This window comes from Orcinus orca, chromosome 16 (genome assembly GCF_937001465.1).
Source record: "Orcinus orca chromosome 16, mOrcOrc1.1, whole genome shotgun sequence".
In the NCBI taxonomy this organism is placed as follows: Eukaryota; Metazoa; Chordata; class Mammalia; order Artiodactyla; family Delphinidae; genus Orcinus; species Orcinus orca.
The window spans coordinates 72,369,910-72,395,169 of NC_064574.1; the positions used below are offsets into that span (position 1 = coordinate 72,369,910).

The 25,260-nt window shown below is 54.0% G+C and overlaps 1 protein-coding gene and 1 long non-coding RNA gene across 6 annotated transcripts; one reads left to right on the forward strand and one right to left on the reverse strand.

Annotated features, from left to right (window-relative positions):
- Positions 1 to 4,691: 4,691 nt before the first annotated feature.
- Positions 4,692 to 25,227, forward strand: FBXL19 (F-box and leucine rich repeat protein 19). 4 transcript variants are annotated; one of them, XM_012532690.3, is made up of 11 exons: positions 4,692 to 5,612; positions 6,926 to 7,126; positions 8,522 to 8,665; positions 8,787 to 8,873; positions 8,967 to 9,185; positions 9,685 to 9,846; positions 10,988 to 11,499; positions 18,431 to 18,594; positions 18,685 to 18,846; positions 23,174 to 23,392; positions 23,501 to 25,227. In XM_012532690.3, the coding sequence occupies exons 2-11, from the start codon at positions 6,950 to 6,952 to the stop codon at positions 23,677 to 23,679; spliced, it is 2,025 nt and encodes a 674-aa protein (XP_012388144.1). In that variant the 5' UTR covers positions 4,692 to 5,612; positions 6,926 to 6,949; the 3' UTR covers positions 23,680 to 25,227. The 4 variants fall into 4 exon arrangements, with proteins under 4 accessions (XP_012388144.1, XP_012388145.1, XP_033282079.1 ...); XM_012532691.3 differs by having other exon boundaries at positions 9,685 to 9,717; XM_033426188.2 differs by lacking the exon at positions 6,926 to 7,126.
- On the reverse strand, positions 18,826 to 23,555 carry LOC125961477 (uncharacterized). Of its 2 annotated transcripts, none has more exons than XR_007472229.1 (3): positions 23,466 to 23,555; positions 20,021 to 20,140; positions 18,826 to 18,924 (listed from the first exon to the last, which is right to left on the reverse strand). It is a non-coding gene; the product is annotated as an uncharacterized LOC125961477 (long non-coding RNA). The 2 variants fall into 2 exon arrangements; XR_007472228.1 differs by lacking the exon at positions 23,466 to 23,555 and adding an exon at positions 20,698 to 20,875.
- Positions 25,228 to 25,260: the final 33 nt, after the last annotated feature.

The window sequence follows — 25,260 nt, forward strand, 5'->3', positions numbered from 1 at the left end:
AATGTCAAGTCTGCCACTTACCTTCTTTAAAGTATATATTTAGGGCTTCCCTGGTGGTGCAGTGGTTAAGCATCCGCCTGCCAGTGCAGGGGACACAGGTTCGAGCCCTGGTCTGGGAAGATTCCATATGCCACAGAGCAACTAAGCCCATGTGCCACAACTACTGAGCCTGCACTCTAGAGCCCGTGGGCCACAACCACTGAGCCCACGCACCTAGAGACTGTGCTCCACAACAAAAGAAGCCACCACAATAAGAAGCCCGCGCACAGCAACGAAGACCCAACACAGCCAAAAATAAATTAATTAATTAAAAATATATACATTTAAAAGACTAATGACTTTATCATTTTTGTTAAAATGATACCTGTTCATTATAAAAATTGAAGCAAACCAGAAAAGAACAAAGAAGGAACCAACAAACTACCCTAGTTCACCATCCAGAAATAGTCATTACTGCATTAACATTTGGAGAACATGACTCTAGATATTTCATAAGTAAATAAAGAAAAAATTTATAACAATTCATACAATATGTCCTATTTCAAAACAAAAACATTGTATTTAACTTTATTTGAATTTAACAGAAAAAAAGGAAATGGAAACAGAACTGAAAGGATGATGGAACTTCAGAGAAATGTTTCCTCACTACAAATGACATTTATTTTTAAACATTTTAAATTTTTTTATTAAAAAGTTTAAAGTGAAGTATAGTTGGTTTACAATACCGTGTTAGATTCTGGTGTGCAGCACAAATGACATTTTTTTCATATAATATTTCTCTAAGGTTAAGAAAAAATGATTCTGAAAAACATGAAAGATGGACTCATCTATTAATCACATATTTTAAAAGTAGATGCTGGGACTTCCCTGGTGGCGCAGTGGTTAAGAATCTGCCTGACAATGCAGGGGACACGGGTTCGATCCCTGGTCCAGGAAGATCCTACATGCCGCGGAGCAACTAAGCCCGTACACCACAACTACTGAGCCTGCGCTCTAGAGCCCGTGAGCCACAACTACTGAGCCCGCGTGCCACAACTACTGAAGCCCAGAAGCCTGGAGCCAGTGCTCCACAACAAGAGAAGCCACCAGTTCAATGAAATGAAGAGTAGCTCCCACTTGCCGCAACTAGAGAAAGCCCACACGCAGCAACGAAGACCCAAAACAGCCAAAAATAGATAAATTAATTAATTTAAAAAAAAAGAAGACAAACCTTATTTTTGTACAAATGAAAAGGGGCTCTTGGGTGCTAATACCTTGAGTTTGTTTATGTCTGAGAGGGTCTGAAGTCATTATATTTTAATGTCAACATGGCTGGATTAGAGTATTTTCAACTCATGTTTTAAGTATATATAAATAATATCTGCTCATGGTAAAAATGTCAAACTGCAGAGTAAATTATAAAGTGAAAAGTAAAAGTTTTCCTCTATCTCTGTATGCAGTCTCACTCAGCCATCTCCCTACCCAGCCAGCTGGGGGTGTAGGCCCAGGGCCTGGCACTGAGGTGCTCTACACAGTGTAAAAAATGGTCTTGACCTTCAGTACGCTTATGTTCGTCTCTCAGTTAAGGAAGTGGGGCCAATAGTGCTTACGTTAGGACGGAAGCAAGCTGGATGGGGACTGTGTTGATCTTGTGAGTACAGGTCTTATCCAAAATGGGCAGCCAACTGTTCAGCTCCAGCTGATTCTTCATTTTTAAAATACATTAATTAATTTATTTATTTTTGGCTGCACTGGGTCTCCGTTGCTGTGTGCGGGCTTTCTCTACTTGCGGCGAGCTGGAGCTACTCTTCATTTCATTGAAGCGGTGGCTTCTTTTGTTGCAGAGCACGGGCTCTAGGTACGCGGGCTTCAGTAGTTGTGGCTCGCGGGCTCTAGAGTGCAGGCTCAGTAGTTGTGGCTCTTGGGCTTAGTTGCTCCGCGGCATGTGGGATCTTCCTGGACCAGGGCTCGAACCCGTGTGCCCTACATTGGCAGGTGGATTCTTAACCACTGCGCCACCAGGGAAGCCCCTCCAGCTGATTCTTGTTCAAGGAATGCAGACTCAGTGCTGCTGGATTTCAAGTGAAAGGAGAAATTTGTGGTTGCTCTGCCAAACTTAACACACAAAGGGGCTGCATTTGATCAGCTGGCGGATGCTGCAGTTGCTCTGACGATGGGCTCTGGAGTCTTGGGTTTGAATCCTAGCTCTATCTATCACACATCCATTCCCAGTTTCCTCATCTATAAAATGGGATTCTACCTCATAGGATTCTTATGAGGATCAAATGAGATGCTGAAAGCACATATGACATGGGCTCTTCATAAAGCTTATAATCTAGGGGAAGAGTCAAATGAACCTCACCTGGGAATTCCACACATGAAGGTTTCACTGGGACAGAGACCAGAAGGATGAACAGTTAACTGGGTGCAGCAGTGGGAAGGGTGGAGGGGAAGGGCCTAACAGGCAGAGGGACCACCTCCAGAGAAAGCCCTGAGGCAATCATGCAAACCCAAACTAGAGCAGTGAGGACGCAGAGGAGATAATCTTCTAGGAGCCAAGGACTTCCTAACTGATAAAGTGTGAGCTAGAAGGAGTCTCAGTTCAGCGTGAGGCCAGTCCCTGAAAATTTAGGATTTCACTCACACTGGCCTGTGTTAACTTTCCTGACAGAAAAACCACACCCACCAAGTCTTCCGCAGGGCCCTCTAACCCTCTTCTCTGAAACACAGAAGAGAGGGGGAAGCACAGGGATCAAAAGTGAGTTGTTTTCCAGGCAGAGGAGGAATATCAAGAAGGCAGGTAAGAAGGCACAGAGGTAGGAAGCAGTTCCATTTGCTTTGTCAGCTGAGGTGTTTGGGTGAGGGCAGGTGCCTCCAAGACTGGCTGGGCGATTTGCAGCGCCTACAACTTCAGGTTGCGGAATCTGGTCAGTTTGTAAGACCTCAGTCAAATGGAGAATGGGCGCCCCCTGGGAGCAGTACTCGGTACTGGACACAGGAGCACCCAGATGAGCGGTGGGGTAGGAGGGGGTGCGGCTCAAGATGGGGTAGACTGCCTGCCACAGTTTTCTTCTCACAGGAGCTAACTCCTTCCGGCATGAGGGATTCCTGGGATCCCAGAACAGGTGGGCTGGAAGGGACCTCGAAAAAGGAACTACCAACATGTGCCCCGTGTCAGGCCCTGAGCTGGGCATTTTCGTGAACATTATCTTAACACTCCTAGCTCTGCTTCGAGGTAGCTATCGTTATCCCCATTTTTCAGATGAGAAAAATCGAGGTTTGGTGACTTCCCAAGAAGGGGCGGGGATTTTGTATGACTCCAGAGCCTTTCCCCTGGAGCTCTCACGACTTGGAAGCTACCGACTCTCTGAGGTTTGGGGGAACAAGCAACGGGTGTGAGGCGCCGAAGCTTTCCAAGGGACAACAGCGTAATGGTACTTTCGGCCAGAACCACGCCCCCCTTGTCCCGACAACACTGATTTCTGTTGCTTTCCTTTAAGAGCCTTCCCCCGAAAGATGAAGTCCTCGCCACACGGGGAGGCGGATATTATATATTCCTGGATCGCCCGGACGTCTTTCTCCCTCACCCGCATTGATCCCCACTGGTGACATAAATTCTCCCCCGCTACTAGCGAGTGAAGGCATGAGACTACATTTCCCGGCAGGTCGTTCAGAAGGGGGTGGCGGGGATAGAAGGAAAGAGACCCTCTGTTTCCGTCCGCTCTCAATTTAGCGTGTCGGCCGTGATGCATATTTCAACAGCCCACGTCCTTTCTCTGTAGAGCTAAGGAAAGGACTACGTCCCCCAGCAGGCACTGGCGCAGAGGCCGCCATCTTATTGTAGTCCTTTCCCCCGTTTCCGTAGGGAGTAGTCTTAGCGCATGGACTACAAATCCCAGGTCGCCGTCTCCCCTTTCCTTCGGCCGCCATCTTCGCTGGTAGCCCCCGCCCCTTTCCCCTTCCATTGTCTCGACCGAAGATAATAGGGGAGCAGGGAAGACTGCAACTCCCGTCAGGCTCTGCGCCAACGGGATGGGGATTTCGGTATTACAGGCGGGCGAGATGGCCAAGGTGGTAGAATGAGGCGATGGGGAGAGGCTAGGTAGCCTGCCATCTTTATGGTAGTCTCCTTATCCTCCTGGATCCGCCATTCTTAAGGAACGCTAGAAGGCCAAGAAACTACTATTCCCATCGCACCTCATAAGATCGACTACTAGTCAGGTGTCCGCCCCTCTTCCGCCATCTTGCTTGTAGTCCTCGTTCCTTTTCACCTTTCCATTGTTCCTGACGAGTAGAAATGGCAACGGGAAGGCAGCAGATGGACTGCGACTCCCGTCAGGTACCACAGACGCGGAGGGTTGTGGACAGGAGGGCGTGTGAGTGCCTGGGAAGGAGGTCGGGCCGGGGAAGAAGGCCATGTTGTTTGTAGTCATCGTTCCCGCTGCCCTATGCTCTGCAACGGGGAGCCTCGGGGCAACCGGACTATAACTCCCGGCACCCTCGGCTCCCGGTTTGGCACGTCCTCCACCATCTTGTTTGTAGTCCCCGCTGGCTCCAACATCCCATTGTTCCCACGGTGGCACCAGCGTCCGCAGGACCACGAGTCCCGTCGTGCCCTGCGCGTGTTAGTCCTGGAAAGTGGAGGTGGTGGGGGAAGGAGGGGGCAGGGGGCGGGGTTCTTCTGGGAGAAGGAGGGAGTAAAGAGGAGGAGGAGGAGGAGGAGGGAAGGAGGAGAGAGGGGAGGGGGAAGAGAGGAGGAAGGAGGAAGGAGCTCAGGAGGGATGAGAGAGGCGGCCAGGGCCCCGGGCCGAAGCAGCGCGGGGCCGGGGGACCAGGGGGGCTGAGACACCCCAATTGCCCCCTCCCCCTTTTCCTGCCCCCTTCCATCCTTTCCTTCCAGCCTCCTGCTTGAGGAAGGGGATTTATTCAAATTTTATTTAAATCCCTATCTCCGGAGGGTCGCGCGCTGGGGGGAAGGGGAGAGGGCGGGGGCGCGCGCAGGCTGGGGGGGCGGGGCCGAGCAGCTTCCTTCACCCCCCCTCTGCTCGCCCCGTAGCAGTCGGGCAGGGGGTCGCAGGCCAGGGGCGGGCCCAGGGGAGGGGGGCAGGTTACAGGGACCCCCCCCTCCCCGGGAACCGGCGGTGGGCGGGGCTTGAACCCCGGAAACGGTGCGGGGGCCCAGGCCTGGCCCAGGACCCCTGGGCCGTGGGGGCCGGGAAGGGGCCAGTTAAAGGGCCAGGGGCGCCGGGGAGAGGCGGGGCGGGGTGGGGGGAGGGGAGCTGGGACTCGGACCCCCGGACTGAGTGGGGCCCGGGCAGAAGCTGTGCACCCTGCGCCCGAGGAGCCCCCGTTGGCCTGGGGGGGCTGAGGGACTAAGCCCCCCAGAGCAGGACCTCCCCCTGGAAGGGCCGCGCCGCAGCCCGTGGGAGGGCCTCGCCCCCGGCGCCCCCCATCTCCACTCGCCGCCGTCCCGGCCTCCGCCGGAGGGAGGGGCCGAGCGCCCTCGGGGGGCCGTGGACCCCGGCGTTCTGAGCGTTTCGCGCCCCGTGCCGCCCGGCCCCCCCGCCGCCGATGGCCGCCGACCCGCCGGGAGCTGCCGAGAAGGGAGAGATGGCTCCCGGGACACGTGTGAGGTGGGTTCATGCGGCTCCTCCTCACCCCCAGACCTGGGCAGCTCCCAGTCCCATTCATCCTCCGCCCGGCCTCTCTCTACCTTACCCGCCCCCAGCCTCACCCTCTCTTTGCTCCAAACTCCTCATTTCTAATCCTCCTTCCTGTTACCTCTCAACCTTGGGGAACTGGCCTTCCTTCCTAGACCCTGCTTCCCCTTGCAGACCCCCATCCCCGCCTGCAGTCGCCGCCCTCCAAGGCCCCTCCCCTGGAGCGCTGGAGGGCCCCTTCCCCCCATGGATGGGTCTGGAAGTCCCTGGAAAGGGGGAAGCTGGGGTAAGACTCTGGCCATAAAGAGACCCTCCAGGCCTGCTAAGTCTGTATGGGATCTTGGAGGATCTGGTTTCCCTGGGAAGGGGAGCCCAAGGGATTCTAGACAATTAGGGGTGGAAAGCAGCTTGGGAAGCTGGGGGGGGGGGTGCACATGTAGGACTGAGCCCATCGTGAGTTCTGTGGAGATGTCAGGCTGGATTCGAGAATCCCAGGGAATCTGGGAGATTGCCCAGGTTGACCTGAGAGACCCATGAGGAGGCTGTCTTAGAGCAGACGGAGCTCTGTGGGGAGCAGAGGAGTTGAGATTTTTGGCTGAGGAGGGGCTCTGAAGCAGCATCTCAGGGAGGGTTTCCGAGCACTGGGAAGTTGGGCAACAGTGACTCTTTAGGGACTGGGTTAGGGAAGAAGGATACCATTGAATCCGGTGAGGAAATCTAGATTTTAGGGGAAGAGAGATTGGGTGTTAGTAGCTTATGAAAGAGAGAAGAGAGGGAGTAGGAAAGGTCTGGAGCTTCCACCCAGGAATCTGTGGGTATTTGGGAGCTAAATCTGGGGCATTTTAGATTGGGGAGCGCATGGGCTGGAGCACATTTGGGTAACGGGAAGAGTTGGGACCTGTCTAAGGTAACTCCACAGACAAGGAGCCCCTGGCTTTCCAAGGAGCTTTGCTGTGGGGATGTCAGTGGAGAGGGCCCATGTCCCTCTCAGTGTCCTTTCGTCCTCCCTGGCCTAGGCAGGGGGGCACGATGAAGTGTCAGAGCAGGAGTGAGCTCAGGAAGCCAGTTCTCGGGGCTCCCAGAGGGCCCGGGTGAGCTGCTTCAGGGAGAGAGCAGCCTTGCCTAGACGGAGTGGTTCCCCTCACCCCCTGCAGGAGGGACACCTTGTTCCTTGTCTCCCTGGGTAGGAAGCCAAGCTCTGGCTGCCTAGGAGTGGGGGAAGCTGCCAGGAGTCTCCCCGGCCAGGGCCCCAGTGGGCCCCTGACCTTGCCACCCTCCACCCACAGCCCTCGGCGTTGCTGACGCCCCCAATGTCGTCGAGCAGCCGGGGGCCGGGGGCCGGAGCGCGCCGACGCCGAACCCGCTGCCGCCGCTGCCGGGCCTGTGTGCGAACTGAGTGCGGGGACTGCCACTTCTGCCGAGACATGAAGAAGTTTGGGGGGCCCGGGCGCATGAAGCAGTCGTGCCTGCTCCGGCAGTGCACTGCCGTGAGTTCTGCCCCCGCCGTATCGGGCACGCCTGGGGCTCCGGGCACCTTTCCCCAGCCAGCCCCAGCACCTTTCTGGGTGGCTGGTGGTGACTCCTTAGAGTGTAATGTAAAGTTGCTGTTTGTTCACTCATTCATTCACTGGCTTGTTCAAATATTCGCCAGGCCTGTTTTTGTCCTCAGCTTCAAGCTGGGGCCAGTGTTAGGGTGTACAGAAGAATCCATCCCACGCTGTACCTTCACCTTTTTCCCAACTTTCAGAGGTACAGGCCCATAGAAAGCTCAGGCCCTCTCGTACCCCTTCCCAGAGCTGGCCCTGTGAATAGGTCTTTGCCTTCTTTGGCGTCCTTTCACCTGTTAGAGTGGTCTTGGATTTGAGGCCAGTCTTACCCGCTGTGTGACCTTGAGCAAATCACTTTGAACCTCAAGGTACCTTCTCTGTGAAATGTTTCCTTTGCTGAGTTGTAAAGGTTAAACAGCATGGATATGAATGTAGCTGCTACAAGGCCCAGCACACAGTAGGTATCCAAGAAACATGGGTTTCCTCCCAGCTTCCTCATCCTTTGAGCTTCCCAGGGCTCCAGAGAGTGGTCCTTCCCCAGCAGCCATGAGGAGCCAGCTGCATCCTATGTCCCCCTCATGCCGCCACCTCCCTTTTTTCCTGCAGCCACTCTTTCCTTGTTCGTCTCTTTACCCCACAGCCCCTCCCTTTTCCTCCTTTCTCCCCCAACCCTTGCCTCACTTTCCTTCCTTCTTCCCCACCTGCTGCTTCCTTGAACCTGCCTCACAACCTTCTCGATATGATTCAATATTACCACTGATTTTCCCAAACTCATGTTGTCTGAAGGCCACTCTCCTTTTTCTAGGACCAGCCAGCTGCCTTTAGTGGTCCCAGGGGTCTTGCCAAAACCGGGTTTATTGTGGGGTCCAGGGCAATCCTTGTGCTGCTCACTGAGCAAACTCAGAATCACCCCGAGCTGCTGCTGTGTTCCCTCCAGCCCTCTCTGGGTATTATTGTCACGTTTGCCTACAGTCTTCTTCCTTTCCCAAAGCCAGCTACAATTTCAGGGTCACAAAGGCCCTGGATCCAGATGCAACGATCACAGCAGTAATAACAACTATGTATCAACTACATTTCTTGCATTATCTCATTTTCATGACAGTCTTGCAAGAAAAAAATTCCTAGCCCCATTTTACAGATGGAGAGACAGAGATGTAAGGAGGTTAAATCAGTTGCTCAAGGTCATACTGCCAAAAAGGAGCAAATTCAGGATTTGACCCAATGTGGCCCACAGGTTCTGAACCTCATCCAGCAGCTGGCCAGGATCCCCAGAAAGAAGGGTCTTTCTCCTGCTGCTTGCTTTTGGGGTCCCTGACGTCCTCTCTCCCCCGACAGCCTGTGCTCCCACACACAGCTGTATGCCTCTTGTGTGGGGAGGCTGGGAAGGAGGACACAGTGGAGGGAGAGGAAGAGAAATTTGGTTTGAGTCTCATGGAGTGTACAATCTGCAATGAGATCGTCCACCCTGGCTGCCTGAAGGTGATGGCCCTGGGGACCCTGGAGGCTGGGGTAGGGCAGATGGTCGGGGAGCAAGGAGGTGGGCTAGGCTGCCTCTGAGTTTGCTGGCACCTGACATCCACTCCCTGCCCTCTGCCTGCAGATGGGGAAGGCTGAGGGTGTCATCAATGCAGAGATCCCCAACTGCTGGGAGTGCCCTCGCTGCACCCAGGAAGGCCGGACTAGCAAGGTAGGGGCTGGGGCTTGTCTGGGTGCTAGGCTCTGGGTAGGCGGGAGGTTGGGGATCTGTGCAGAACCTCACCCCCAGCTTCCATCTCCCCAGGATTCAGGTGAGGGACCAGGCCGTCGCAGGGCTGACAACGGCGAGGAGGGCGCCAGCCTGGGGAGTGGATGGAAGCTGACGGAGGAGCCGCCACTTCCACCACCCCCACCCAGGCGCAAGGGTCCCCTACCTGCTGGGCCCCCCCCAGAGGACGTGCCTGGGCCCCCCAAAAGAAAGGAGAGGGAGGCAGGGAATGAGCCCCCTACCCCAAGGAAAAAGGTGAGCCAGGGAGCATGCTCACTAGGTCCAGCCTAAGGGATTCTGGGAGCTGTAGTCCTGTTCCTTTTAGAGGGGAGTGGGCCCTGGGAGATAGTGCTTCATGGGTTTCCCCCAGGGATTGTAGGGAGATGTAGTTCAGGAGTTGTTGGTGGGAGGATGGTGCGTGCTCAGTATGGTGGAGAGGTACAGGTGAGAGGCAAATGGCACTGGACAGGAAAGCTTTGGGTGCTTTAGGGAAGAGGCAGAGAGCATGCTCAAATTAGCTGCTGCAGAGGAGGAAGGAGGGGCTGGAAAGGGCCTGAGGGGGAAGAAAGAGGAGATGAGAGCATGCTCAGTGAGCCAAGATACTGGTTACAAGGTGAGCATGCTCAGAGTTCTCCCTGAGATGGGGGCTTCTGGGATTTGTAGTCTAAGAGGAGAGCATAGATCTTAGTTTTGTGGACAGTGTGGGGCTAATGGCATCTGTCCCTTTCCCCCTATCTCCTTCTTGCCTTGGTAGGTGAAAGGAGGCCGAGAGAGGCACCTGAAGAAGGTGGGTGGAGATGCCTGCCTCCTCCGAGGATCGGACCCAGGCGGCCCCGGCCTTCTGCCCCCCAGGGTTCTGAATCCAAGCCAGGCTTTCTCGTCCTGCCACCCTGGGCTCCCTCCCGAGAACTGGGAGGTGTGCCGGGGACCTCCTCCCTCCCCTTCCCACCTTTCCTTGCCCCACCCTCCACCCTGAAGACAGAAATCTGTCCCTTCCTGCCTACGTTGTCCTGCCCCAGCCCCACTTGGCCATGATGGGCATTTGGGCCTCTGGGAAGAGTGGAGGGGGAGAGTGGGTTGGGGCCAGGCCACAAGAGCCCCGGATTTCCCAAGAACCCTTGGGGTATCATCTGACCCATTTGCCTTGTCTTTCCAGACCTTAAAGGGGAAAGAACTGAGTTCAAATCCCTGTTCAGCCACTGACTCCCTGATTGGTCTTGGCAACTTGTCAGCTGCTCTGAGCCTCAGTTTCCTCATCTGTGAAATGGAGATGATACTACCTCCCTTACCCCATCTATGCCACCGAGCTGTTTAATGACATTAAAGTAAACGAGCTTTGTAAACTGAAAATGTACTAGATTCTAGGGAAATAAGGCCCAGAGAGGTTTAAAGACTTGTCCAACGTCACACAGCAAAGCTAAAATTCAGATGCCACTTTGCACTGACACATTGAATGCCAGGGTCTGCCTGATTGTGTTCAAATTCTGCCTCTGCCATTTATCAGTTTGTAACCTTGGGCAAGTCCCATAGTCTCTGAGCCTAAGTTTCCTCCTGTCTAAAAAGAGTGGCCCAAGTTGCCCACTCCATCCCAGCACTGTGAGGATGTCATGTGTCAGGTTGGGAGGCTCCACCCAGGGCCAGACAGTCATTGTTACTCTTACATCATTGAAGAGACACTTGAAATTGTCTGGTCCAGCGTTCCATGTTGTAGATGATGAGAAAGGGGCTTCCCAATGTCACACAGAATGGATAGCCCAGCCAGTACTCAAAACTAGACCTGTATGTGTTCTCCACACCTCACTGCTTTTGGAAACTCATAAGCTAGTGAGACCCATAAGACTTAATTCTTTGGATCAGCGCCTTCATGCGACAGATAAGGAAAGTGAAAAGTCCAGAGAGGGCCATGGCTTGACTGAGGCCTCATGTCACTCAGGAGCAGAGCCAGGGCTGGAACTCAGGACTGTCCCTCGGGCCGTTCATCCCTTGGTGACTCCTCAGGGATAGGGGGTGGGGAGGTATGTGTCAGGCCCTAGAACAGCCTTCCTCTCTCCCCGCAGAAACCAAAGCCGCCTTTGGCCTCTGCGGAGGGCCCGGCGGTGCCGTCCCCATCACCCCAGAGGGAGAAGCTAGAGCGTTTCAAGCGGATGTGCCAGCTGCTGGAGCGGGTGCCTGACACCTCCTCGTCCTCGTCAGACTCCGACTCGGACTCCGACTCGTCAGGCACATCCCTGAGTGAGGATGAGGCTCCTGGGGAGGCCCGGAATGGGCGACGGCCAGCCCGGGGCAGCTCAGGCGAGAAGGAGAACCGCGGGGGGCGGCGGGCTGTGCGCCCTGGCAGTGGGGGACCCCTCCTCAGCTGGCCCCTGGGCCCCGCCCCCCCGCCCCGGCCCCCACAGCTGGAGCGGCACGTGGTGCGGCCCCCACCTCGAAGCCCTGAGCCCGACACGCTGCCTCTGGCTGCCGGATCCGACCACCCCCTGCCCCGAGCCGCCTGGCTTCGAGTCTTCCAGCACCTCGGGCCCCGAGAGCTATGCATTTGCATGCGAGTCTGCCGGACTTGGAGCCGCTGGTGAGTGGCCTGGACAGGCCTGGATTCCATTGCCCACACGCTCCTCGCTTGCTGTGTGACCTGTAACAGATCCCAGAGCCTCCCTGGGCCTTGTTTTTGTAATGATAATGTTTCTGCAGTATGTACATACTGCGGTGTGGTACTTCCGTGTTGACTATGTACAGGTTGCTTTTTATATATGAGGTCACTGAACCCTCACAACTTTGTGAGGTGGGTACTGTTATCCCATTCTTCAGATGAAGCTGAGGTCAAGGTCATGTGGAGAGGAAGCAGTAGAACCAGGAATTTGAGCCCAGTCCTTCTGGCTCCAGAACCCTTCCTCTTAATAACTGTCATTTATGAGTGCTTAGTACGTGCCAAGCATAGTGCTGACTGCTGTGCCTGCATCATCTCACTTGCTTTTCACCTCCCTCTGCTGAGGACAGTCTTATTATTGGTCCCACTTACCCATAAGAAAGCCCTTTGCCGAGTGGCCTCTGTCCTCCCAGAGGCAGCCATATTTGGGCCTCCTGATACTGCTTGGAACTTCTCTGTGGCCTGGAGCCACCACCAGCACCCTCTGCCTACCCTCCTCCCATCTCCCCACTGCTTTCTTTTCTTTTTTTTTTTTTTTTTGTGGTACACGGGCCTCTCACTGCTGCAGCCTCTCCCGTAGCGGAGCACAGGCTCCGGACGCTCAGGCTCAGATGCCATGGCTCACGGGCCCAGCCGCTCCACGGCATGTGGGATCTTCTTGGACCGGGGCACGAACCCGTGTCCCCTGCATCGGCAGGCGCACTCTCAACCACCGCGCCACCAGGGAAGCCCCTCACTGCTTTCTGAGTCTTGTTTCTACAGAAATGGTGGTCATCTTCCCAAACCCCTGGTCTTCCTCTTTGGTCCTGCCCTTGGCAACCCCCCCACCTCTCCATCAAACTCCTACAACACTCCTCCCTCCATACCCCCCCCCCCCCAAAAAAAAGAGCACATAGAGGCTTGCTGCATGTTGACAAACCTTCATTCACTTTCATGTTCCCATGAAACTGTTTAGGGCAGATACTGTATCTGTTTCAGCTTCATGTTCTCAGCACAGGACAAAGGGTAGTGTAGGTGCTCAAAAAACATTTTATTAAATGAGTAAATCCAGACTCTTTCCCAGGCCCTTACTGTGGGCCAGGCATCCTGTTGGGCACTTTGTAAACATTAGCTGATGTGTTCCTCATAATAACAGCCCTGCGAGGTGGGGAAATGAGGGACACCTGAAAGCACAGTGCAGTTAGTGGCTGACCTCAAACCCCAGTCCTTTTCCTAAGGATTTTGGGGTGCTTGTTCATACTTTCTGGTCTCTGTGGAAGCTATATAGCTAAGAAGAGAGGAAGGTAGGCTCTGGAGGTAAATTACCTGTAGGTGAATTACTCTTTCTCTGATGAGCTGTATGCTATCGGGCTAGTTCCCTTAACTTCTCTATGCCTCAATTTCATCATCTGTTAAAACAGGGGAACCAAGGCATTTACTTCCTAGTGTTTTTGTAAGCTAATATACATAAAAAAATTGAGGACAGTACTTAGGAAAGAGAAACTTCTCAGTGCCTTAACAGCAATCATTATTACTCACTCAGCTACAAATATTTACTGAAAGCATAGACTTTTACATCCTCAGAACACAGATCTGTGCCCTTGAAGAGCTCCCAGTCAAACTGCAACATAGAAGCAAATAGTTACAGCAGTTGCTGGGGATCACCACCCTTGCCTCAAGTAATAATTGCGGAAATGTTTGCTGAGGCCTCTTCATCGGGGCCAGCCCTGTGTTTGGCACGTGGGATCCAGAGCTTTAAGAGGACCTGATTTCTGCCTCAAGGGGAGACTTGTGACTGGAGGCGGACGAAGCAGAGAAGCTGGACTGGACGGTGGTTTCCAGCTTGGGCCCTGGAGTCTGGCACCCATGGGTGTCATCAGCTGTGATTCCTGCACTTCCTGGATGAAATGGCCATGGCTGGATAACTATACCTGTCAAGGACTCCCTTTTCCTGTCTGTAGTCCGGGTTCATATCAATACCTTGTAGGGATAAAATGAGGTGGTTCTTGCAAAACACTCAGCACAGTACCTGAAGGGTGCTAAACACTCGATAAAGTAGTGGCTTTTGATGAGAAGGATGAGGGGAAGGCGGAGCAAGGGCCTGTGTGGGGCACAGTGGGACCAGTCAGGAGGCTCTGCCAGCGTAGGCACAGAAGCAGGGGCAGTGAGGATGGAGAGGAGGGACTGGAGTTGGGAACTTTTTAAGAAGCAGAATGGCTTGGATTTGGTGACTAAATGGCTGTGGGGGCAGCAGGGTGACTCTCAACTGAGTTTCTGGTCCATGAGCCTGGGTGGGCAGCAATGCCATGGCCCAGGCTTGGGAGTACTGAGGAGGGGCAGGTTCCGGGATAAAGCCAAGAGCTCAGATTTGCCGTGTTTGGTCTGAAAGGCCTTTGAGCCAGTCAGGAACAAACAGGAGAGAGAGCAGCTGGATGTACAGGTCTGATGCTTAAAAGAAATATCCAAGTTCGGGAGTTTGTAACCTATAGGTAGCGACTTCAAGGAAGAGGGCAGAAATCAGAATGTCAGCATTTGTGAGTTAGAGAAAGAACAGGCAGAGAGAGATCGAGGGCACGAGTGTGTCCTGAAGGAGAGAGGTTGAGGAAGGAGTGAGTGACGAGCAGGGTCGGGTGTTGACGAGAGGTCATGAGAGGCCAAGGACTAGAAGTGGCAGTTGGATTTCGCTACAAGGAGGCGTTGATATCTTTGGCTGTGCTACGTGGGGGTGAGGGCACTGGAGCCAATTCGCCTGGAGTTGAGGTTGGACTTGATCTGTTTGTTCTCTGCTGTGTCCCTAGTTTCTAAGATACGTGGCATACAGTAGGTACTGAAAAAACACTTGTTGAATGAGTGAATGAATGAAAGTGAGGAAATCAGGATAGAATGTGGAAAGAGGTAGTGAAGGTGGAGTGGGAGAGAAATTTGTAGGTGGGAGAGCAGGAGGTTGCAGGCTTTCCTGTCTGGTGCCTTTCATCTTCTCTTGGAAACGGGCGGCAGAGTGATCTGCCCAGGCGAGCGGAGGGAGGGCAGGTGGACAAGGCCTGGGGGAGCTGCTGAGTCGCAGGGAAGAGGGTTGGGACTTTGGAGGAAATGAGCAAGGAAGGAACCAGACCCCAGGTTCAAGGCAGTTAGGGTTAGGAGTAAAGACTTAGAGGTGGACAGATTGGAGGACAGCGGTGGCAGCAGGGAGTCCAGAGAGCTGAGAAGGAAGAACTGTCTTCGGTTGGAGCCAGGAGGCTGTGCATTCCTTACAGGTGGCAGTTTGGGCTGGTCTGGCTCTGTGGCCCCAGAGGGCCTCTGCAAGAGGGAGGTTTTGTACTCGAATTTGGGGATTTGGAGGTGGGCTTAGTAGGGTGCTGACTTGGTCAGGGGTGTTGAGTCAGGGGGAAAGGGAATGGGGTAAGGCATTTGAACATAAAGTTCTACCTCCCCTGGCTTGATGTATGCTTTGGCCTCAGACTTCTTCTGACCTCTTGCCTAAGTGTCATTCTCTAGTCTAGAAGGAACTTGGCCATGGCTCCCTGTCACTTTCACAACGAACTTCCACCGTCCCGTTGGACATCTGGACACGCACAGTGACTACACTAAACACTTTTTCTTTTTAGAGAAGCCCTTCAGAAGGGTCCTGCACTATCTCCCTTCTTCTTTTTTTTAACGTCTTTCATTTAATTTTTTTCAATCATTGTTTTAAAAAAATGGAAGTATAGTTAATTTCCTCTCCATTTATGCAGCAAACCTTTGAAATAAGTGCTGCCTTTACCCCATTTTATGGTATGGAAAGCGGAGGCCCAGAGAGAGCAAGTGACTTGCCTAAGGTCACTCAAAGCACAGAGGTGGCAGAGCTGGGATTTAGATCCCCATGGCTCACACTCCTCGCCTCTGAGCTCTATGGCCACAGCCGTCCAGCCTGGCATTCCAGCCCTCCTTGCCACGGCACCCCTACCCTGGGCCTCCTCTAGCCTCACCCCTGCCTCTTCTCCACTTCAGAATTCAGGCTCTCGACCCAGACTAGCCTGGTTTACAACCTGGCTCTGTTACCACTAATAGCTGTGGGACGTTGAATAAGTCTCTTAACCTCCCTGGGCCTCATTTTCCTTACCTCTAAAAAGGAGACTAGTATTTACCTCCTAGGGCTGTTGTGAGGTTAAATGCTTAGTGCACAGAATGCAGTAAACCCTCAGTGAACACCAGATGTTAATGCTAGAGTGACTGTCATCGTCATCCTCATCGTTAAGGGGAGATGATGAATTGCCCTTTGTTCCTGCTGCCTCAGGTTCTCAGAGCTCTCCGTTTTCTCTCTGTGCACTGGGCCTGGATACTGGTTCTTCCTCATCTGGAACTCACATCATCTTCCTCCCCTCACCGGAATAACTACTGCCTTCCTTTTTTTTTTTTTTGCCGTGCTGCGTGGCAGGCAGGATCTTAGTTCCCCGACCAGGGATCAAACCCGTGCCCCTTGCAGTGGAAGCTCAGAGTCCTAACCACTGAACCGCCAGGGAAGTCCTAACTACTGCCTTCCTTAAAGTCTCAGATCAGGCATTGTCTCCCTGGGAAGCTCCCCCTCCCAGTTTCTCATTGACTCTTATCATGTTCCTTGTTGCCTTACTTACTGTGGACTTAGCTGATACTCCCCTGTTTTCTCACTGTTCCATGCCTGGACACTTAGTATCAGTAGGGCCCTCAGTGACTGTTGGCTGCCACTCTGAGGTTTAAACCCAGTGTTCTGGTCATCTAAGGGCAAAGGGACAAATTAGCTACAGCCAGGAAAAGTCAGGAGAGACTTCCTGGAAGAGGAAGCACTGGAGCTGAGCCCTGAGTGATCTGGGGTTGATGGCATTTCTGTCAGTCACACATGTGCCAAAATGCGTTGGCACCAAACAGTGTGTGTCTATAGGCGGGCAGGTGGTTTGGCCTGGCTCTTGTGGAGTACGATATAGAAACAGTTGGTGGCCTATGTGTGCCCCCAGGGGGAAGGGTTCCCTTCTAGCCGTGGAAGATACAGGAGGGCTTCAAGGTGGTGGCGGCAGTTGAGCTGGAACTCAGGACTGGGTTCGGAGTGAGCAGAGAGATTTTGGATGGAGTAGGATGGAGAAAAGGACCTAGGGGCAGAAGCTGGGTTGAAGGTGGGTTACTTTGGGGTTTGTTTTTTTCCTTTTCCTTTTTAGAATTGGAGAGATTTGCAAATGTTTATTGGTTGAGTGGACGGAACCAGGAGAGGGAGAGGCTAGAATGCTAGAAGAGGGGGGAAATGGTAGGAGGTGACAGGTGGGACAGAGGGGTGGAGTTGTTCAGACTGAAGGCTTAGTGTCTGTGCTTCCAACTTTCCCAGAAATGTCACCCGGGACTCTGGAGTGTGCCTGGCAGTTGTAAGTGGCACAAAAACATGGCTTAATCCTTCCATTATTGATAGTTTTGAAAAGGAAATCTCTCCATTGGGTGCTATTACATCTTTAACACCTTTCTAATATTTATCTCCCTGTTTAATAAAAATAGTCTTTAGATAGTAGCCAAGAGCCACAGAAACACCTAGCTAGAATTTAGTAACCCTGGCCTGTTATTATGGTGTTTATTTCTAAGGGTAACATATTTATGTGAAACAATACTGGTTTTAAGTTCAAAGAGGGGAATCATTAAACATAAATTCATGTTCTGCAGATGAGTGGATAGCGAATGACTAGAGTTTGAGCATCACTGCCCCAGCCCAGGGCTTCTTGAAGGGAAAGCCTCCAGAATGGGGGCTGGGAGAGAGATAAGAGACAGCTTCCCGCATCCCTGCTCACCCCTGCTGCTTCTGACACAGTTCATCTAGCCCAGTGGGAATTTCCTGACATGGCTTTGAACTACTGTACTAGAAGAAACTTTTCAAACTGAGTCTTGAGGAACTTCAGTGTACTACAAAGTATTAGTAGATGACCTTGGGAGAGATGGGGAAGGGTTCCCTGGTAAAATAAGTTTGGGAAGCCCTTTTCCAGGTCTCTGCATGTTGGCCTAGTCAAGGCTCTCAGAAATGCTGGGGTCAGGATCAAACAAACCTGTTTCACTTTGTTGAGACCTCATTCGTCTTTGTAGTTTCAATACCTGGGACCTACTAGGCCTTCCATAAACACTGACTGAGTGTATAAATGGGAAGCCATAAATGAGGTGTGTTGTAGGGGGTGCTCTGTGGGAGCTTTGAGTGGTTCACAGTGGCTTGGCATCATCCATTCATGCAACAGATGTGCAACAGGTAATGTCCTATGCACCTGGCCCAGTGCTGGGCACTGGGGCTGCTGAGGGGAAGAAGCCAGGGCTGCCCTCGTGGAGCCTCCATTCTAGTTGGAGGGATACAGTAATCAAAGAGAGACTAGGGCTGTAAGTCAAGCCTTGGGCAGCTGGTCCTCAGGATGGGCAGACGCGAATCAAGGGCAGAAATTAATAGAGGATGAGAAGTGCCCACAGCCACCATAAGAAGCCCAGGGTAGGGATGGGGCGCTGCTGAAAGATCTCTTTGGGGCTCCATCAAACACGGTGTGTGTGGGGGGGTGTCTTTGGCAGAACGGCAGAACGCTTTAGCAGCTGTTAAGTCCCACTAACTATAGTAACCCCATTTGAGCTTACAACAACCTTGTGGGCAGGCTGAGTCTGGACTGTCATCTCTACAAGGCCTCTGAGGCTGAGAGAGAGGAGTGAACTTGCCCGAGGTCTCACATCCAGTTAGTGATGGAATTGACCCCTGAGCCCAATGCTCTTGGCCTGGGTCCTGGGGCTTCCTGTCCTCCCCGCTATCTTATATGGACCAGGAGAGAGCTGGGGTGAACCGGTTAGCATGGGGGTGGGGAATTGTGGGCTCCCTGAGAGCTGAGGACTGAGGTCTCTGTCTTCCCCTTGTGGCCGACAGGTGCTACGACAAGCGTCTGTGGCCTCGAATGGACCTGAGCCGGCGGAAGTCACTGACCCCGCCCATGCTTAGTGGTGTGGTTCGTCGCCAGCCTCGAGCTCTGGACCTCAGCTGGACAGGTGTCTCCAAGAAGCAGCTCATGTGGCTTCTGAACCGACTGCAAGGTAGTGCCAGGTGGTGAGGTGGGACTGGGGGGAGGAGGGGGACAGGCCTAGGACGGAGTCCTCCTAGCACCAGTTTCCCGTCGCCCCCAGGCCTGCAGGAGCTGGTGCTCTCTGGCTGCTCCTGGCTCTCCGTCTCTGCCCTGGGTTCAGCCCCACTGCCGGCCCTGCGGCTCCTGGACCTCCGCTGGATCGAGGATGTTAAAGACTCCCAGCTCCGAGAGCTGCTGCTGCCTCCGCCAGACACCAAACCAGGTGCAGCCTCTGTTCACTCCTTTGTAGAAGGGGTCAGACAAGGTGGGGGTATGAGGCTTCCAAGGTCTCTTCTGACTCCTGCTAGGTATTAAAGGATTTGAAGAAAGGACAGGATACATGAGTTTGAGTAGACAGGCCCTGCTTGGCCATTGTTCATTCATTCACTCTCCTGCTGTGTGCTGGGCCCTGTGGTCAGAGCTGAGGGAACAGGATGAGGAGGATGTAGCCCCTGTCTTCTAGGGGGAAGATGATTATGGGATGAAACACATACAGGACAGGAGGATGACACAATTCTGGGAGAAGCCAGGGGATTGTGAGTGAAGTCTCTGGGTGTGGCGGGCACTACTGGAGAGCCTTCGCCAGAGGGAGCAGCGGTGACCGCTGTGGAAGAATGCAGGCCCGATGTGGCTGGTCAGTTCCATTTGTCAAGAGGAGCCAGAAATAAGGATTTTCTGTGAAATATCCTGGTTTTTAAATGATGGCAATTAATTCAGATTCTTTTAAAATTCATGTGTGGACCCAGCAAAAACATGACTGAGCAACAGATTTGGCCCCTAGATCCTCTTGTCCTACAGTGAAAGGATAAGGATTTTGCTGAGGGAACAGAGCAGAAAGAGAGAGCCAGTTGACTTGGGAGGTTGTGTGGCGGTGGTAGTTTCATTTCCCAAGTCAGACCAGCCACCTCTTCACCTGGTCAGGCCCAAGTCCCCCGCCAGGTAAAGTCAGCTTTATGGCACACATAGTTCTGGGTCCGGCCCTATGTAGGGCCCTGGAGACCTCAAACTGAGTCAGACCCATTCCCCGCCCGGGTGGAACCCCAGTCATGCGGAAGAGAGAGACTCAGAAGTAGAAGGTTATGGCGTGACATGGTGGGAGCTGTGGTCGGGGGGCGGGGGGCAAGTGGTGGGCAGGAAGGCAGTGAGAGAAGCCCTCCCTGAGGGGGTGCTATTTGAACTGAGTCCTGAAAGGGACAGCGTTTTCCCAGGGAGTGTGAGGCAGGAATAAACAGTTTTACGGGATGTGAGAACCATATTGGCAAAGGGGGATGTTGGGAACTGAGGCTGGTCAGGTGAGCACAGGCCTGGTCACTTTGGGGGTCATATGGAGGCGTGAGGTGGGGATGCTGAGGCCTGGGGCTCTTTGTCTAGCTCTAGCCAGGAGATGGGATACTCACGGCATCTTCTCTGGCCCCCACCAGTCTGTTCTCCATAATGAAGCCGGTGAACTATCCAGAAGGTCAGATCTGTCCACGTCATCCCATGTTCTACACTCGTTCTCATTGCTCCCTGGTGGTCTTTGGATGAAGATCAGTATTTTACCACAGTCGATAAAGCCTGGTCTGGCTCCCACTGACCTATGGTGTCCTTACACTTCAGCCTCCTTGCCAAGTGTCCTCCAGCCCCAGGGCCTTTGCCCACTCCTCTTTGCTTAGAATGCTCTATCCTCCTTCACCTGATGAACACCCAATTGTCTTTCAGGTCTCAGCGTAAATGTCACTTCCTCCTAGAAGCCCTCCATGATCTTATCCCCCATTGAGATTACAGTCCCTCTTTTAGAGAACAGTCCCCTCCCAGCATATCACTGTACAGTTGTGAAATGATTTGGTTAAAATTAGTTTCCTCCCACAAGATTCTTAAGCTCTGTGAGGGTGAGGACCATCCGCTCACCCCAGCACCTTGCTTTCACAGCTCTCTTTCATGGCTCCCTTCTTCCCACCCCATACTCCTCCACAGCAGTCTTGGAAGGGGAGTAGAGGAAGAACTAGGATTTTTCCCATTTTCTGGATGAGGTCCCAGGGGCCCAGAGGGGTTGAGAGCCAGACCTGAGCACCCACCCACTGCCCACTCTTACTGGAGTTGGACCGAGCATTGGGAACAGTGCGTTCCAGGAGGTGAGAAAGTGCCGGTTATCTGGCAGACTGACTCCATCTCCTCCTGCTTCAGTTCACTTCAGTCTAAGCCCCTTTCTCAGGAGCTTGCAAAGGTGAGCTGTCCAGGCCTCCAAGGCCTAAATTCTCATTGGGACTTTACACCCACCTTTATCATCTTGGCTCCCTGGCTTCGTGCAGCATTCCTGGAGCAAAACAAAGTTTTCCTACTTCCTTGCTTTTGCCCCTGCTGTTCTCTGCCTAGCTACGCTTCCCTCCCATGTTCCCTCTCCACATGTTCAAATGCTTAAAGGCCCACCTCAGTGAAATCCTCCCTGATGCCCACTTCTCCCACCCCAGCCACATGTGACCTCTCTTTCCTCTGCTTCCCTCTATTGGCTCTTAGCTGTGGCCCGAGGTTGAGGGCATCTGCAGATATATCCCCTTTCCAGGCTCTCAGCTCCGCAAAGAAAAAAAAAAAGACGTAGAATTCAGAGATTGCCAAGTCAGGTGCCCACAGACTTGGTGGCCTGGCAGGTTACAGAAGTGGTGGGCTTGGTGCAGGACGTTAGGGAGTACACCATGCAGCTTTCATCATCAGGTGAAAGGGGTAGCCCAGTGATGACAGAGCTGACAATTTTTCAAGGAAAAGCTCCACATCAAAAATTTCTTTATAAAAATGTCATTTTGGGAATTCCATGGCAGACCAGTGGTTAAGATTCCAAGCTTTCACTGCTGAGGGCCCAGGTTCAATCCTTGGTCGGTGAACTAAGATCCTGCAAGCCACGTGGAGTGGCAAAAAAGAAAAAAAAGTCCTTTTATGTAGCATCAGTCCCAGAGAAAATTTTTAGCACTATGCAGACACCATAGGACACTTGTGTAGGCTAGCTTCCTGACTTTGTGACATCTGATCTAGTTTATTTAGGGGCTAGGCTGGTGTCTGGGAAGCAGATAGCGCTGTGGGAAGAGTTTGGACTTAAGAGTCACAAGGCCTCGTGTCCTGGCTCTGTTAATTCAGATCTTGGATAGATTGTTTAGTGATTTGAAGCCTCAATTTTCTCATCTGTAAACAGGAATGGTGATCAGAGAACTTGTTTCACAAGGCTGTGGTTCTTAAAGTGTGGTCTCTGGACCAGCAGCTCAACATCGCTGGAGAACTTGTTTTTTTTTGTTTGGTTGGGTTTTTTTGGCCACACCAGGCGGCATGCGGGATCTTAGTTCCCCAATCAGGGATCGAACCCTGCAGTGGAAGCGCACAGTTGTAAACACTGGACGGCCAGGGAATTCCCTGGAGAACGTATTAGGAAAATAAACTCTGAGGCCCCACCTTAGACTACCTGAACTCTGGGGGCGGGGCCAGCTGCCAGGGAGATGCAGAAGCCTCTCCAGTTGGAGAGCCACTGGCCTAGGAGCAGGCAGCCACTTAGTTGGTGCCTGGCCCACGGTGCATGCTCAAGCAATGGCTGCTGGTGCACCAAGGGAGTTAAGTTACAAAAACCAAAAGCGGAAATGCAGGATTGTGGTAGACACAATAAATGGAAAGCTTTGGGTGCAGAGATAAGGGGTGGGTGCTCTTCTACCCTGGAGATAGAGGAAGAGGAGACCTCTGAGCTCAGACCAGAAAGCCAGAGACCCTGGCCAGGCAGGGGGTTGAGCACAGGTGGCCCCAGGCAGAATCTCTTGGGGTAGGGTCCCCTGTGGAGTTTGGCCCAAGTATTTGGCGGGGAGAGAGAGGAGTTTGGAGCTGAGACGGGTGAGATCTCGTAGGAACTGGAATGTTCTACCAAGGAGATTGGACTTCTCTGAGGTGCCCTTGGAAAGTTTTTAGCAGAGGAGGGATGTGGTCTCATTTGCATTTGAGAACGGCTCTCTTTGGATGAGTGAGTGAGGAGGCTGGGGCAGGAGTTCAGGCAGGAGTGGTGTCGCCCCAGTGGTGAAGGGATCCAGATGGGGACTCCACTGATCGTGGAAGGAGAGAGATGTGCCAGAGGAGCCTGCTGGGATGGCAGTTCCATCGGGGATGTCATTTGTTGGATGAGTGGCTACATATTGAGCACCTATGCCCCAATTCCTGGGCACAGAGCAAGAACAAGACAGACAGAAATTCTTGCCTTCATGGAAGTGACATTCTAGTGGGACGAGAGGAAAAATATATAATATGTCAGATGGTGAGAAAAAGAGGGAAAAGTGCAGGGAAGGGGTTTGAGTATGTGGAATGTTGCAGTTTCAGGTGGAGTAATCATGGAAGGCCTCCTTGAGGAGGCAGTGTGAGCACTGGACAGATGAAATGATGTCGAGTTGTGTGTGTTTGGGGGAGAAGAGCAAGCCACATAGAGAATGCAAGTCGAGGTTCTCTTATAGTGGGAGCAGGTTTAGGGGGTGGTGAGGGATGAGTGTGGAGACACAGCTGGTGCAGGGATGGCAGCAGCCAGGAGGCTGACCTCTTCTCTGCCTGCCCAGGGCAAACGGAGAGCCGTGGGCGGCTGCAGGGGGTAGCTGAGCTGCGCCTGGCCGGCCTGGAGCTGACGGATGCCTCCTTGCGGCTTCTGCTGCGCCACGCACCCCAGCTGAGCGCCCTGGACCTGAGCCACTGCGCCCACGTTGGGGATCCCAGCGTCCACCTCCTCACGGCCCCCACCTCCCCTCTCCGAGAGACCCTGGTGCACCTCAACCTCGCCGGTAAGCGTGGTCCCTTGTCTGTCCATCCTGCTAACCTCTTGGTCCCTGTGGTCCATGCCCACCCGCTACTCACCTTCCTGGTCTCAGCTGCCATTGCCCCATCCCCAGGTTGCCACCGCCTCACGGACCACTGCCTCCCGCTGTTCCGCCGCTGCCCGCGCCTACGCCGCCTAGACCTGCGCTCCTGCCGCCAGCTCTCCCCTGAAGCTTGTGCCCGGCTGGCAGCCGCCGGGCCCCCTGGCCCCTTCCGCTGCCCAGAGGAGAAGCTGCTTCTCAAGGACAGCTAGTTGGGTGCCCCCCACCCTCCCCCAGGACTCATCAGGAGCCTGGACCTCAGGCCTTCATTTCACCCCTGCCAGGAGGCCAGGTTCCCCACCTCATGACTAGGGATTCCTGCCCAGGGACTTGAGCCAGCCTCCCCCCCTCTACCCCCTGCACTGATATCTCTGGGGGTCTCTCCTTCCCATCCCCTCCCCCTTCCACCTGCTTCATTGTCCATTCCCTGGGGGGAGTGGGTCAGAGGTACTGGGGGGTGCTGAGCCAAAGGGATGGTGGGAGGGGGGCAGAGGTGCAAGTCTGAGGGAGGGAGAATGGGGAAAGGGTATCTGCACACAGGATACTGGGAGCCAGGGGGCTGGGGGAGGTGGAGGATGGGCGGGGGGGTGGGGGGCGGGCAGAAAGCAGACCACCAAGGGTTCAGGGAACAAAGACCAGATACTTGGAGTTGGGGGGTGGGGTGGGGGGGGCCCGAAAAGGGAAACCAGAGGAGCAATTGGGGATCCAGACGTCGGAGATGAGGGGATTCGGGGAGCCAGGGGAAAGGGAGGGCTGAGTGAGGGGTGGGGGCAGGAGCACCCCCTCGGGGTCACCCCTCTCCTTCCTCCCTCCCCAGATTTCAGTTCCTTCCCCCCAGCCCTGACTCCTTGAACGTCACTGACAATGGCAGCTATTGTGAGGAGTGGGGGCTGCGGGCCTACCCGCTGTTCGGCGCGGCCCTGGGGAGCGGTGAGGGGTACCCCAGCCCCCTACCTGCCTCCCCGCACTATACTTGAACATTCATCTGTACTGAAGTGTTACTTGAACCGGGGGAACCTCGGACCTGGGGGAGCCGGAGCTTGAGGGGACAGGACCAGCTTGGACTGAGACTGGACTGGTGGGCACCCAGTTTGGACTGGACTACCCCCAGGCTCTCTCTTGCTTTACTGTATTGAGCAGCTCCACCCCTCCTGACCGGGGGTGGGGGTGGGGGTGGGGTGCCAGCCCAGTGATGGGGAAGATGGGACTCCTCCAGCTTGGCTCTTCCCACTCTTTCATCGTCATGGAAACTTGTATCCCATTTGCCCAGGGAACTGCCACTCCTGGTTGCCATGGAATTAGCAGCCAATGGACACCTCCCAAAGCCAGTGCTAAGGCTGGAAAGGGCCCCTCTTAGTTGCCGTGGGAACTTAGTAACAGACTCTCGGCCCTCCCCTGCCCCTTCCTCCACTGCGGGGGCGGGGTTTGGGGAGCCAGGGGGAGGGGTCGGGGCCAGGTCCCTCCCCCCCTCAGCCCAGGCCTCCCTGGGGAGCCAGGTTGTACCATGTAGGGAAGGGGGGAATCTATCCACATACCTCAGGTAACTGGGAGGTGCGCGGGTGGGGGGAGGGACTGGGCGGACCAAAGGCCGGAGGGGAGGGGGTCCTGGGAATCGCAAAAGGCTTGAGGATGGGGCCGCTTGGGGGAGGGGGAGGAGGCAGCCCGGCCGGGGGCAAGTGGGGAACCCAGCCGGGCTGGGCCCCTGGGCCCCGGGTCTGTACAATATGGTTTGCTATAAAAGTCAAAATCTTCCAGCCGGGGCCGCCGAGTTCGTGTGTGTGTCTGCGGCGTTG